Source organism: Neoarius graeffei, chromosome 24 (assembly GCF_027579695.1).
Source record: "Neoarius graeffei isolate fNeoGra1 chromosome 24, fNeoGra1.pri, whole genome shotgun sequence".
Taxonomy (NCBI): Eukaryota; Metazoa; Chordata; class Actinopteri; order Siluriformes; family Ariidae; genus Neoarius; species Neoarius graeffei.
In genome coordinates, this window is record NC_083592.1 from 26,770,964 (window position 1) to 26,785,370 (window position 14,407).

The 14,407-nt window shown below is 46.2% G+C and overlaps 1 protein-coding gene across 4 annotated transcripts in view; it reads left to right on the forward strand.

Moving 5' to 3' along the window:
* The window catches only part of slf1 (SMC5-SMC6 complex localization factor 1), a 121,326-nt gene that overhangs the window by 36,205 nt on the left and 70,714 nt on the right, over window positions 1–14,407 (forward strand). For 2 of the 4 annotated variants that reach the window (XM_060906945.1, XM_060906947.1), the window contains exons 12-15: window positions 1,899–2,043; window positions 2,228–2,375; window positions 10,336–10,481; window positions 12,042–12,154. In XM_060906945.1, the coding sequence (XP_060762928.1) occupies window positions 1,899–2,043; window positions 2,228–2,375; window positions 10,336–10,481; window positions 12,042–12,154 (552 nt within the window). The remainder of the gene's footprint in view (window positions 1–1,898; window positions 2,044–2,227; window positions 2,376–10,335; window positions 10,482–12,041; window positions 12,155–14,407) is intronic. The other 2 variants (XM_060906946.1, XM_060906948.1) reach the window with 1 other exon arrangement.

A 14,407-nucleotide genomic window follows, 5' to 3' on the forward strand; every position in this document is an offset into this window, starting at 1 on the left:
CTGGTGACTCTAAATTGAGCGTAGGTGTGAATGTGAGTGTGAATGGTTGTCTGTGTCTATGTGTCAGCCCTGTGATGACCTGGCGACTTGTCCAGGGTGTACCCCGCCTTTCGCCCGTAGTCAGCTGGGATAGGCTCCAGCTTGCCTGCGACCCTGTAGAAGGATAAAGCGGCTAGAGATAATGAGATGAGATGAGATGAATGTGGGGGAAACATTTTCATTAATGAGTTTAAAAATAAAAAAAGAATAGGTAGGAATTATATAAACATACAGTTGTGGTCAGAAGTTTACATACAGTGACATGAATGTCATGGCAATATTTGGGCTTTCAGTAATTTCTTTGAACTGTTTTTTTTCTGTGGCAGAATGAATGTACAGTATACAGCTTTAATAAAAAAAAAAAACACTAGAATTTGGTGCACAAGTTTTAATTTTCTTTGGATTTTCTGAAATCAACACAGCATCAAAGATTTACACATGCTCGTTTAGATTATTACTTCAGAGGTGCTGAAACTTCCAAAATGTCTCTTCTCTTGCCAAGGCCGCGGTCTCTTAACTTCCCGTTAGTGATCATGATTGACTACAGCTGGTAGCTTCTCTATGCCTTCATAAAAAAGGTTTGTTTACAGCACTCATTGGATTGACCAACACACAGTAAAATGGGAAAGTCCAAGGATCTCAGTGCAAATCTGAGAAAGAGGATCATGGATGTACACAACTCGGGTATGTCTCTTAGAGCCATTTCTAAACAACTGCAAATTCCAAGATCGATTCAAACAATTGTATCAAAGTTATTGTGAAGTGTAGTCACTTTGCCAAGCCACTTTGCTTCAAGAAAACCCAAACTGTCACCCTCAGCTGAAAGGAAATTAGTTTGGATGGTCAGGAACAACCTGGGAACCACCATGGCACAGCCCTGCCATGAACTGGAAGCTGATGGATCACTGTCTACACTTCAGATCACCATGGACTAAGAGGCTGCTATCCAAGAAATAACCCCCTGCTCCAAAATTGACACCTTCAAGCTTAACTAAAGTTTGAAGCTGACCACATGGACAAAGAAAAAGCCTTCTGGAGGAAAGCTGTATGGTCAGATGAGACAAAGATTGAGTTGTTTGGCTACAATGACCACCATGTACAGAGGGACACTGTACCAGCTGGTGGTGGTGGTAGGATCATCATGCTCTGGGGCTGTTTTGCTGCCAGTGGAACTGTTTCATTGCACAAAGTGGATGGAATAATGAAGAAGGACTACCTCAGAATTCTTCAACGTAAACCATCAGAAACTTGAACACGACTTGGGAGTTACAACAGGACAGTGAACCCAAACATGCATCAGAGCTGGGTGTGGAGGATAAAGCAGGCCAACATTAAGCTTAAAGCAAGTCTTGACTTCAACCCTATTAAAAATATATGGACCGTGCTTATAAGTCGAGTCCATGCCAAGAAAAACAAAACAAATTTAATTGAACTCTACCAATTCTACCATGAAGAGTCGTGAAATATCCAACCAGAATTCTGCCAGAAGCTTGTTCATGGTAAACAAAAATGTTTGGTCAAGGTGAATCTTATGAAGAGATATTTTACCCAAATATTAGGTGTGCTGTATGTATATTTTTGATCCTGTGTTGATTTCAGAAAACCTAAAGAAAATTAAAATTTGTGCACCAAATTCTAGTTTAGTTTTTTTTTTAATTAAAGATGTATGCTGTACATTCTGCCACAGAAAAAGAACAGTTCAAAGAAATTACTGAAAGCCCACATGTTCCCATGACATTCATATCCAAGATGACATTCATGTCACTGTATGTAAACTTCTGACCACAACTGTAGATGTTTGACAGAATACAGTATTGTGGTATCATGGCGGTTCTGAGGCAGTGTTGTGCTGTGTGTAGTAGGCGGGCAGTGGGCTCGCGGGGCTCCGTGCTCTACAGCATGTTCTGGAAAGTGTGGGAGAAGACGACACTGAACTCCAAAGCCCTGCAGCAGCTGGCTGCATTACTGGTGGAAACCACACCCTGGGCTCTTCATTCCTCTGAGGTATTACATCATGCTTTGATTTCCTCCTTCTCTCTCATGGTGGTGGTTGTTAATAATACACTGAACACAATGGTGTTTGCACCTTTGCACGCCTTTCCAGAATCTGAACGTAGACCCATGTTCTGTTTGAGCTGATGTTATCTGGTTGGTGAGGCAGACGGTGTGCTGTGTGTTACTGTATTAGGGGTGGAGGCTGCGAGTTTTGGGCACCCTACAGGAGATTCTGGCAGTAGTGGTGGAGTACTGGGCTCAGGAGCACACTCGGCTCAACAGCCAGATGGTGGAGAAAGGCTTTCAGGACTTTGCAGAGTACATGGCGATGCTGTGCCAAGGTAACAAGCATTATTTCAACTGCAGGGCCAAGACGGCATGAAAAGCATTCAGTTCCGTGTTCAGTGTGTTCAAATACACTGTTTATAACAGCTGATGGTGCTCAAATCAAATCTCTGTTCTAAGAAAATACACGATGAAATTCACTATGTAAAGAATACAATACAACACAACAGGGTGTGTTACAGCGGGGAAAATAACACCATCCTGAAGTTGACACTTTCTATAACTGCATATCTGGAAGCGTTCTAGTCCACTTACAGTACACTGCTGATATATTTAATTATTCTATCCACATTCACTGGATATGAGCAATTGCACGCTCTGATTGGCTACTCTACTACTAGGATATCAGCTCATATACCGTGAGTAGAGAAAAACAAAATGGCGGAGCGTGTTGCTGAAGCAACCAAGGACGAAATAAAAACACTACTCAAAAACAAAACCCCCCAAAAATACAAAAAAAAAGCAACCAATTATAGAATGAAAGTATTTGAAGGTAAGAGCATATCTTCTTTTTTTTTTCCCCCAAGAATTATTATTGTTGCGTTTTTCACAAATTGCTACTGTCATTTCGCGGGTTTGTTTACATTCTCAGCGGAAATGATTTTGTCAGATGTTTTGTATGAAGTTTTTATTTATCGAATTTACAAAAATTAAAAATTGCTTCGCTTTCTCAAAATCCAGTGAATGTGGATAGAATAAAACAGTTATTCCGCTCAATCTCGTTGTACATGGATTATAGCGGCTTTCAGCTCATGTACAACTCAATTTTGTGGAATAACGTGTGTGTGTGTGTGTAATATATAGATCATTTTAAAAAAATGTTAGCTTTGGCAAATTTCTGTGATAAACAGTGGTGCTTGAAAGTTTGTGAACCCTTTAGAATTTTCTATATTTCTGCATAAATATGACCTAAAACATCATCAGATTTTCACACAAGTCCTAAAAGTAGATAAAGAGAACCCAGTTAAACAAATGAGACAAAAATATTATACTTGGTCATTTATTTATTGAGGAAAATGATCCAATCTTGCAGATCTGTGAGTGGCAAAAGTATGCGACCCTTTGCTTTCAGTATCTGGTGTGACCTCCTTGTGCAGCAATAACTGCAACTAAACGTTTCCGGTAACTGTTGATCAGTCCTGCACACCGGCTTGGAGGAATTTTAGCCCATTCCGCTGTTCAGAACAGCTTCAACTCTGGGGTGTTGGTGGGTTTCCTCATGTGAACTGTTCATTTTCAATTCTTACTGGATTAAGGCCAGGACTTTGACTTGGCCATTCCAAAACATTTAATTTGATTTTTTTTTTAAACCATTCTTTGGTAGAACAGTTTGTGTTCTGAAGGTCGTCGTTTTGCTGCATGACCCACTTTCTGTTAAGATTTAGTTCACCACAGACGTCCTGATATTTCCTGTCGGATTCACTGGAATAATTCAGAATGTGTTGTTCCATCAATGATGGTAAGTCTTTGTATCTCAGATGCAACAAACCAGGCCCAAACCATGATACTACCACCACCATGTTTCACAGATGGGATCAGGTTCTTATGCTGGAATGCAGTGTTTTCCTTTCTCCAAACATAACGCTTCTCATTTAAACCAAAAAGTTCTATTTTGGTCTCATCTGTCCAGAGATTTTCCAACAACCTTCTGGCTTTTCCATGTGATCTTTAGCAAACTGAATACAGGCAGCAATGTTCTTTTTGGAGAGCAGTGGCTTCCCTCTGGTCACCCTGCCACGCACACCATGGGTCTTTAGTTGCTTAGAAGTTACCCTGGGTTCCTTTGAGACCTCATGGACTATTCCACACCTTTTTCTTGCTCTTGTTGGTTGACCGTTCCTGGGGAGGGTAACAGTGATCTTGAATTTCCTCCGTCTGTCTGACTGTGGATTGGTGGAATCCAAATTTTTAGAGATTTTGTAATCTTTTACAGCCTGATGAGCATCAACAACTCTCTCTTTAAGAGGTCCTCAGAAATCTCTTTTGTTAACGACATGATTGACTTCATTTTCTTCAATAAATAAATGACCAATATTTTTGTCTCATTTGTTTAATTGGGCTCTCTTTATCTACTTGTGTGAAAGTCCTACAGTGTTTTCAATCACACTTATGCAGAAACATAAATTCTAAAGGGTTCACAAACTTTCAAGCACCAATGTATGCCAGAGCAATTTGTCAAAGTGAACTTTTTTATTATTATATATATATTTTTAAATTTAATAAAGAATGACACTTTTTTTTTTTAAATCCATATATAGTTACATTTAATGTTGTGCAACAAAGTAGTTCCTGTTATAACAGCTTGTGACAGTTCGTGTGAGTGGGTGGAGCACAGAAGGACGGCAGGACAGAACGGAGTTCACAAAACTCACTTTATTCAGCTTTTCAGCGTATCTCTGTACTCTCACACACACACTCAGACACACGCACACACATCAGCCGTCTAGGTGTGGAGAGAGCTCCCTCTGCTCTCGCTCTCTCTCCTTAAATAGGGCGCGGTCACTGGGAAGACACACAAACATTAATTAACAACAGGTGTAGTGATTCTGCCACTTACCTTCCCTGACTCCGCCCTCCTGTCACAGGCCGGCGCTTGACCACGCCCCCGCTGCCACATAATCCGGCCTGCAGCCGACTCCCCCCTTGACGGGAGAGAAAGTCCGCCACAACCATCTGCGCCCCCGGCCTGTGGATCACCTTGAAATTAAAGGATTGGAGTGCCAGATACCAACGGGTGATCCGCGCGTTGGCATCCTTCATGCGGTGGAGCCACTGGAGGGGCGCGTGGTCCGAACAGAGGGTGAAAGGGCGCCCCAGCAGGTAGTAGCAGAGGGCAAGGACCGCCCACTTGATCGCGAGGCACTCCTTTTCTATCGTGCTGTAGCGCCCCTCGCGTACCGACAGCTTTCTGCTGATGTACAGCACGGGACGATCCTCCCCCTCCACCTCCTGGGACAACACGGCCCCCAGCCCTCTGTCCGATGCATCCGTCTGTAACATAAAAGGGAGAGAAAAGTCAGGGGAGTGTAATAGTGGCCCCCCACACAGTGCAGCCTTTACCTCAGAGAAAGCCCGCTGGCATTGCTCCGTCCACTGGACCGGATCTGGTGCCCCCTTTTTAGTGAGATCAGTCAGCGGGCTGGTGACGTCCGAATAATTAGGTATAAACCTACGAAGGTAGCCAGCCAGCCCCAGGAACTGTCTCACCCCCTTTTTGGTCTTGGGCCTCGGGCAGGCCGCAATTGCTGTTGTCTTGTTAATTTGGGGACGCACCTGCCCGTTGCCCAAGTGGAAGCCCAGATACCGTACTTCCACCCGCCCAATCGCACACTTCTTTGGGTTGGCTGTGAGACCCGCTCGCCTCAGCGACTTAAGGACGGCCCTCAGGTGTTGTAAGTGCCGCTGCCAGTCATTACTATAAATAATGATATCGTCAAGGTATGCGGCCGCATAGGTGGCGTGGGGGCGGAGGACCCTGTCCATCAGCTGCTGAAACGTAGCAGGTGCCCCAAACAGCCCAAAAGGAAGTGTGACGAATTGGTGTAAGCCGAACGGTGTGGAAAAGGCCGTCTTTTCCCGGGATAATGGAGTCAAGGGGATCTGCCAATAACCCTTTGTTAAATCTAGTGTCGAGTAAAAACGAGCCGTGCTTAGCCGATCGAGCAACTCATCAATACGAGGCATTGGGTACGCATCGAATTTAGACACCGCATCGACTTTTCTATAGTCGACACAGAACCGGACCGACCCGTCGGCCTTGGGTACCAAGACCACCGGGCTGCTCCAGTCACTGTGGGACTCCTCGACGATGCCCATTTCGAGCATGGCCTCGAGTTCTTCCCGAACCACTTTTTTCTTGTGCTCGGGTAACCTGTAAGGGCGGCTACGCACTACCACCCCCGGGGGCGTCTCAATGTGGTGCTCTATGAGGTTGGTGCAGCCGGGCAGGGGCCGAGAACACGTCCGAAAACTCGGTCTGCAACTGGGCAACCTCCGTGAGTTGGGTCGGGGAGAGGTGGTCTCCACAGGGGACCAGAGAGGTACGCGATGCCAATGTTCCCTTTTGCACCTCCGGCCCCAGCTCCGCCTTCTCCGGAACCACTGACACCAACGCCACGGGGACCTCCTCGTTCCAGAGTTTCAGCAAGTTGAGGTGGTAAATCTGTAGCGCCCCACCCCTATCCGTTCGTCTCACCTCATAGTCAACGTCCCCGACTCGCCGTGTGACCTCAAAGGGTCCTTGCCACTTGGCGACTAATTTGGAGCTCGATGTGGGCAACAGTACAAGTACTTTCTCTCCCGGTGCGAACTCCCTAAGGCGCGTACCCTTGTCATACAGGCGGGTCTGTTGTTCTTGGGCCTGCCGCAAATTCTCCTGAGTTAGGTGCGTGAGTGTGTGGAGTTTTGCGCGCAGGTCAATAATGTATTGGATTTTGTTTTTACTTGGTGAAGGTCCCTCCTCCCAATTTTCCCGCAGCACATCTAGGATGCCGCGCGGCTTACGCCCGTATAACAATTCAAAAGGGAAGAACCCCGTGGAGGCTTGGGGGACCTCTCGCACTGCAAAGAGCAAGGGTTCGAGCCATCTATCCCAATTACGTGCGTCCTCACTTATGAATTTTTTTAATTATGTTCTTGAGGGTGCGATTGAACCGTTCAACTAAACCGTCCGTTTGTGGGTGATACACGCTGGTGCGGATCGGCTTAATACCCAACAACCCATACAGTTCATTCAGTGTACGTGACATAAACAAGGTGCCTTGGTCAGTCAGAATCTCTTTCGGGATTCCAACTCGGGAGATAACGTGGAAGAGTGCCTCCGCAATACTGCGTGCTGAGATATTGCGAAGAGGCACTGCTTCCGGGTATCGCGTTGCATAGTCCACTAGAACTAATATAAAGCGGTACCCTCGTGTTGACCGATCTAATGGCCCGACGAGATCCATCCCAATTCTTTCGAACAGGGTCTCGATTAACGGTAGAGGGCGCAAAGGCGCTTTTGGAATGGCCGCTGGATTTACTAACGCATTCGCGGCATGCCGTACACCACCTACGGACATCGCCGCTAATCCCTGGCCAATAGAACCGGGCCATTATTCAGGCTAGTGTTTTATCCTGCCCTAAGTGTCCAGCCATGGGATTAAAGTGAGCCGCCTGGAATACCAATTCCCAGCGGCTCTTCGGAATTAAAAGCTGCGTGACTCGCTCTTTAGTTTGAGTGTCCTGCGTCACTCGGTATAATCTATCCTTCATAATCGCGAAGTAGGGGAAGGACGGGGTGGCGTTCGGCGGGGGCGTTTGACCATCGATTACTCTCACTTGGTCAAACGCATGCCACAGAGTCTCGTCTCGCAACTGCTCTAACGGGAAATCCGCGAGGGATTCCCCAAGAGAGGGAGGAGGAGCCGGCGGCTCCTCACTCTGACGTGGAGATGACGTAGACGGCTCTGTGACAGCTGCTCCCGCCAGTGCGACACCAGGACTCCTGTTAAATGACAGGACCCACTCTTCACTAAATATGTCATTAAATCCCGAAATCCCGGCCAATCAGTCCCCAAAATTAGAGAGTGGGTAAGGCGAGGATTAACCGCTGTCTTCACTATAAATTTTTCCTCTCGAAAAAAGATGTGGACCGACACTAAAGGGTAGTTGTGAACATCCCCGTGCACACACAACACCTTCACCAATTGTGCTCCCCCCAATGCCTCGTCCTGCACCAGGCTTTGGTGGATTGAGGTCTGATTACAGCCAGAATCCACCAACGCCTGATATGTATCCCCTTGGATACTCACTGGTATGCGATACGGTCCGGCCCGATCGAGGGCGGCTCCCGGCGCGTCGGGGATCCGAACCACCGCGCCCACCTCCATTACCGAGCACTGCTGTTGGAGGTGGCCCGGCTCCCCGCCGCGCCAGCAAACCGGCCCGGGCTTCCTCTCTGCACTAGTGCTCTGGGGCTCACTCACCTGAGGGGGGAGAGAGACGGACACAGAAGGGAGACACGGGAGGGCACCGTGGGCCGGCTGAGGTGGCGCCGGCCCCCGCCTCCGCGGTGGGGGAATAGGGCGAGGAGGAGACACAGGAGGAGAGAGAGAGAGGAGAGAAGAGGTCGTCTGCTGTCCTGCCGTCGGGACAGCCGCCAGATGGTCCTCCGCCAGCTCGATTGCCTGATCCAGCGACGCCGAGCGGTGGCACTGGACCCACTCTGCGGTTCCCGCTGGTAAACGCGCGACGAACTGCTCCAGTACCACCTGGTCGATGAGTCCCTCGGCGTCGCAGCTGTCGGCCCTCAACCACTGCCAGCAGGCGTCCCGGAGTTGCTGGCCAAACGCGAACGGCCGGCCGACTTCCTCCAAGCGCAGAGCGCGGAAACGCTGACGCTGTTGCTCCGGGGTGCGTCCCACCCGCTGGAGGACAGCCCGGCGAAGGTCCGCGTAGGCCAGCCAGCGGTCGGCGGGGAGCTGTAGCGCAGCCAGCTGCGCCTCTCCCGTTAGCAGGGGGAGGAGGCGCGCCGCGCGCTTTTCCACCGGCCACCCCGAGGTCTCCACTACCTGCTCAAAGAGCGTGAGGAATGCCTCGGGGTCATCCTGCGGGTCCATCTTCGTGAGGGTGAGGGGGGAAGGGCCCGCGGCGGTGGAGATGGTGGATCCTGCCGACGCGAGGAGGTGCCGGAACGCCCGACGATCTTCCTGTTGCGCCAGCACCAGGGCCTCGAACCATTGTTCTTGCTCCTTTCGGAGGGCGAGCAGCGCCTGGTGCTGGCTCTGTGAGGGCGTGGTGAGGGCGTGGATCAGGTTGGCGAAGGTGGAGGACTCCATGGAGCTGTTCTCTTCTGTACTCATTCCCGGGTTTCGGCACCACTGTGACAGTTCATGTGAGTGGGTGTAGCACAGAAGGACGGCAGGACAGAACTGAGTTCACAAAACTCGCTTTATTCAGCTTTTCAGCGTATCTCTGTACTCTCACACACACACTCAGGCACACGCACACACATCAGCCATCTAGGTGTGGAGAGAGCTCCCTCTGCTCTCGCTCTCTCTCCTTAAATAGGGCGCGGTCACTGGGAAGACACACAAACATTACTGTAATTAACGACAGGTGTAGTGATTCTGCCACTTACCTTCCCTGGCTCCGCCCTCCTGTCACAGGCTGGCGCTTGACCACGCCCCCGCTGCCACACAGCTCTAAACAATCGCTTCGTCCGCAACTTCTCTGTGTATTTTTTTTTCTTTTCCCTCTTAAAGTTAATAAACCATGAAAAAATAGCTCTGAAATATTAGAAGGGAAAAGTCCTCTGTCCTGAAGACTGGTACGTTGAAGAGTTTACAGCTTGACTGTTACAAATCAGTGACAGCTGAGACTCCGTCTGAAAACCTCATCTTCCAGGAAACTTGACCATATCAGCAGCGTTTGATCTGTTTATTCAGAGTGTGTATATAAGGTGTTACTTTAGAAATGATAATGTATTGCAGCAAGCAAGTCAACTCAACATCTGATCAGTCAGACTGCAGCATGCAGCAGCACTTGTCATTTTAATGCATCGCTAAAAAAGGGGCACTCCTCCTTAAAAATATTTTGTAATCACACAAGTTTCCTCAACATGTTCCTTAGTGCCATTAGCTTTGTTTTCTTGTTCGCTAATATCAATCAGCATTGTCGGGTCTTTCTTCATGCCGTGCATGTCACTCCGTAACGTGTCGTGTTACAAATGGAGAAAATGTGCGTTTGTTTCAACTCTAAACTCCATGAGCAACAGCTGTCGTGTGTGTATAATTCCTGCTAATGTTCTTAAAGCCAGCGAGATCCTCTTTATCGCGGTATTTACAGTACTGTATGTGTTTCTTGATTTGAATGTCAGCTGATTTGTTAGGAATCGATACATCAGATTTGGTTTTTATTTTTTTTAAGTATTATTAACAGCCAGCACTTGGCTTCTCACCTCCAATGATCTCTTAGACCTCCATCCAGACGTTCTGAAGGCACTGGTTCCTGCCCTCCCGTCTCCCCGGCTCAGGCTGCTCACTGCTGATGCAATCTACAGAAACCTCTGCACTACGAACGGCCTGATCATCCACCCAGAGCCTCTCTCTCTACGTAAGATAGTAAGACTACGCTAAGATTTTTACTTTCTGCTCTGTTATTGCTCTGTATTGTGTGTCTCTCTCTCTCTCTCTCTCTCTCTCTCTCTCTCTCTTCCTTCCACATAATAATTTCAACACAATTCTCTATGCGGAGAGGGGAAAAAAAAGTATTACTGATATCACAAAGTGTTTTGTTCCTCATACAACAGCAATTAACACACACGCATTATTTTTATCCAGGAAAGATTGGCATGTCGTACTTTTTATTCGTTTATAGTTGCGCTGTGCAAGGTCCATGAAATAAGTTCCACTTTATCACTTATGTTTGACATCAACAATTACACACGTGTTTAATCAGTTTAAGTGGCGTGCTTGGCTTCAAAATCCCTGTGTAAGCTGTTACCATAGAAACAGTAATGTATTAGATTGAAGGCATTAATGTAAGCCTGTGATTTGTAGCCGGTGTTACTGTCAGAACTGCCGTTATAGCAAATTAATCAACACCTTCTGACCAATCAGAATTAAGAATTCAGCAGTGCCGTGATGTAATCTGTATAATTTGTCCATTTGGAGATTAGATAAGGCTGAAAAACATTTGAAGTACTCGTTTAAACTGTTAAAGCGGATTATTCTAGCTGCATTCGCTGGATATGAGCCATCACATGCTCCGATTGGCTCCTCTGCTACTAGGATATCAGCTCGTATACCATGAGTAGAGGAAAAACAAAATGGCGGAGTGTGTTGCTGAAGCAACCGAGGACGAAATTAAAAACTTGAAAACAAAACCACAAAAAAAGCACCAAAGTATGGAATAAAAGTATTTGACAGTAAGAACACTTTTTTTTTTTTTTTTCTTTCCCAAGAATTTATCATCGCATTTTTCACAAATTGCTACTGTTATTTCGCCGGTTTGTTTACATTCTAAGTAGAAATTATTTTGTCGGACATTTTGTACAAAGTGGGCGGCACGGTGGTGTAGTGGTTAGCCCTGTCGCCTCACAGCAAGAAGGTTCTGGGTTCGAGCCCCGTGGCCGGCGAGGGCCTTTCTGTGTGGAGTTTGCATGCTCTCCCCGTGTCCGCGTGGGTTTCCTCCGGGTGCTCCGGTTTCCCCCACAGTCCAAAGACATGCAGGTTAGGTTAACTGGTGACTCTAAATTGACCGTAGGTGTGAATGTGAGTGTGAATGGTTGTCTGTGTCTATGTGTCGGCCCTGTGATGACCTGGCGACTTGTCCAGGGTGTACCCCGCCTTTCTGCCGTAGTCAGCTGGGATAGGCTCCAGCTTGCCTGCGACCCTGTAGAACAGGATAAAGCGGCTACAGATAATGAGATGAGATGAGATTTTGTACAAAGTTTTTATTTATCGAATCTGCAAAAAATAAAAATGCTCTGTTTCTCAAAATCCAGTGAATATGGATAAAATAAAATAGTTATTCCACTCAATCTCATCGTATATGGCTTATAGCCAACAGCTCATATACGACTCGATTTCATGGAATAACTGTTAAATGTAATTTTGATCTCTCTGGAAATCCAGAGGAAGAATAAAGGATATTAAAGTGCAGCGTTTGTGTTTTTGGAGGTTTTCTCCTACCTAAAGGCCCTGGGGCAGTTGTGTGGGCGCACACCGAGCCATTCATCCAAGCACCGGACTGAGAGGACCGTCTCGCCCAGCTCAGGCAGTCAGGGTGCAAGGTGAGCTGCACCCACACATAAAAGGCCAACAGCAGATCACTGGGGAGGAAGTGTTGGTGTGAAAGCAGGGTTTGGGGTAGATGAAGAGGAAACCACATAGTCTTGTTTATCTACTACACACACACACACACACACACACCCACAGACACAGCAGCTGTCTTTCTGGCCTCACACTGCTCAAGAAAATGTGCCTGCTCACCTGTTTTTACATTCAAACTCTGCACATGATCAGCACATCTTTACTGGTAAGGTTTGGGATTTGCATTATTCAAACTTGTAGACAAATATCACAGAATGCACTCATTCACTTTGGCCATGAAGGTCTAGAGTGTGGTGTATTACAAATGGATGAGGTGGAATTTATATTTACCTTATCACCAGCATGCTCTCTGTATAGCATTTTCTCTCTCTCTCTCTCTCTCTCTCTCTCTCTCTCTCTCTCTCTCTCTCTCTTCTCCCATCGCCCAATCATATCATATCATATATATCATATCTTTCCTGATAATCTGTTAACTCCTTTTGCTTCTGTTCACACAAGGCCATAATTTCCCAGGAACTGTAGCTAGATGTCGTCCAGAATAATGATCAATTCTGGAATTACTCCCCCCCCCCCCAATATAAACAGGTTACAGACTCCCCCTCTGTCCCACTCTCCGTGCTGGTTCAGAAAATCAACAAAATGTTTTAAGAACCTGTCCACATTTCTGTCAGGTTGAAAACCAAACCATAACACAAATGGTAAAAATATTAACAGTCGAAACACCATTTTAAACGTGTACTTCTGGTGGTGTGTGTGTACAGAATTTTGTCATCCATAATTAAATCCCTAAGTGCTTATACACAGAGCAAAGTTATGTTCAATCTGGCATGCATGCCCTGTGTCCAAAATCGCTCCCTACTCACTAATATAGGGCACTACATAGTGGAGACGCTGTTTTGTAGTGCTGCCCGAAACCTTAGTGAGGATTATTTACACCCTTATATAGTGCACTCAAAGTATCCCACAATGCATCATGAAAAGTAGTGTACAACCGATGGTCACTAACCAAAACAATATATCCCATCGTGCATTGCGGTCGCGCTGAAAGAAATCAAATTAAAAGTCTTAAATTTGATTTAATAAAAGGCAGCGGCAAAGAACAAAGTATTCAGCCTTGATTTAAAAGAACTGAAAGATTCAGCTACTTTGTATTGATTAATGTGGGAAATATGCTCAGTATAATATGGATTTATCACAAAAATACTTATATTATTTACCAGCTTAAGGTCGGTCCGTATGGTGAAATACCGTGACCGAGGTCTTGAAAATACTGAGCGAGGCCCTCTGGGCCGAGGTCAGTGTTCAAGGCCGAGGTCACGGTATTTCACCATACGGACCGACCTTAAGCTGGTAAATAATATATTTATTTTTTTCTTTACCAAATTCTAACAGAAAACGAGAGCGCCCGAAAGGGAAAACCGAGCCGAGCCGCCATTTTGAATCCTCATTCACGGCTGTAATGCAAATGGCTTCCTCCTCGGTATACAAGTGCACTTCCATGGCAGGAAAAAAACTACATTTTGCCGCCTATGTAGTCCCCTATTTATACAAATAGGAGTCATTCAGGATTCAGCCATGTTTTTGCTTGGTGTTAGCAACAGTTAGAGGTTTTTAGCTTTCTCCGGAAATGTTTTCTTTTATTTCTTCTTCCTCAGGGTAGTAAAACTCGCTTTCGCTGTGAACACTGTCGTTATCGCTATCCATGCTGTAAAATTAATGCTATTCTCCTGAGAAACGCTGGCAAAAATGTATAAGATTTTTGATAATCTTATAAATAAATCTTATTTTAAAAAAGATAAATGTTGACAAAAAATGCAACTATGTTTGTTGTTGCTGTGAATGAGCGAGTTGCCAGAGGTTCATAACCGGGGTCCGTAACTGGGGTTCGTATCGTAGGATACGGACCCGCTCGCCAGCCAATCAGAGCGCAGGATTTGATGGAAACCGGACCATGAAAAAAATAAATGCATGTATTTATTATTTTGAAAACCCACCAGCTGACTGATCTGGCACATTTAAATTGTGCGACAGTAATGACGTAAATACCAGCGTGACGGACTAGTGTCCGAAAGCGTTTTTTCATTTTACCAATGAGCTCACGATATAGTCCTCTATATAGTAATTCCCTATATAGGGAGTAGTGAACGAGTGAGTGATTTCGGACACGGGTGGTTTTTATTGGTTTCATCAAGTTGTGTAGCAGCAATATATTA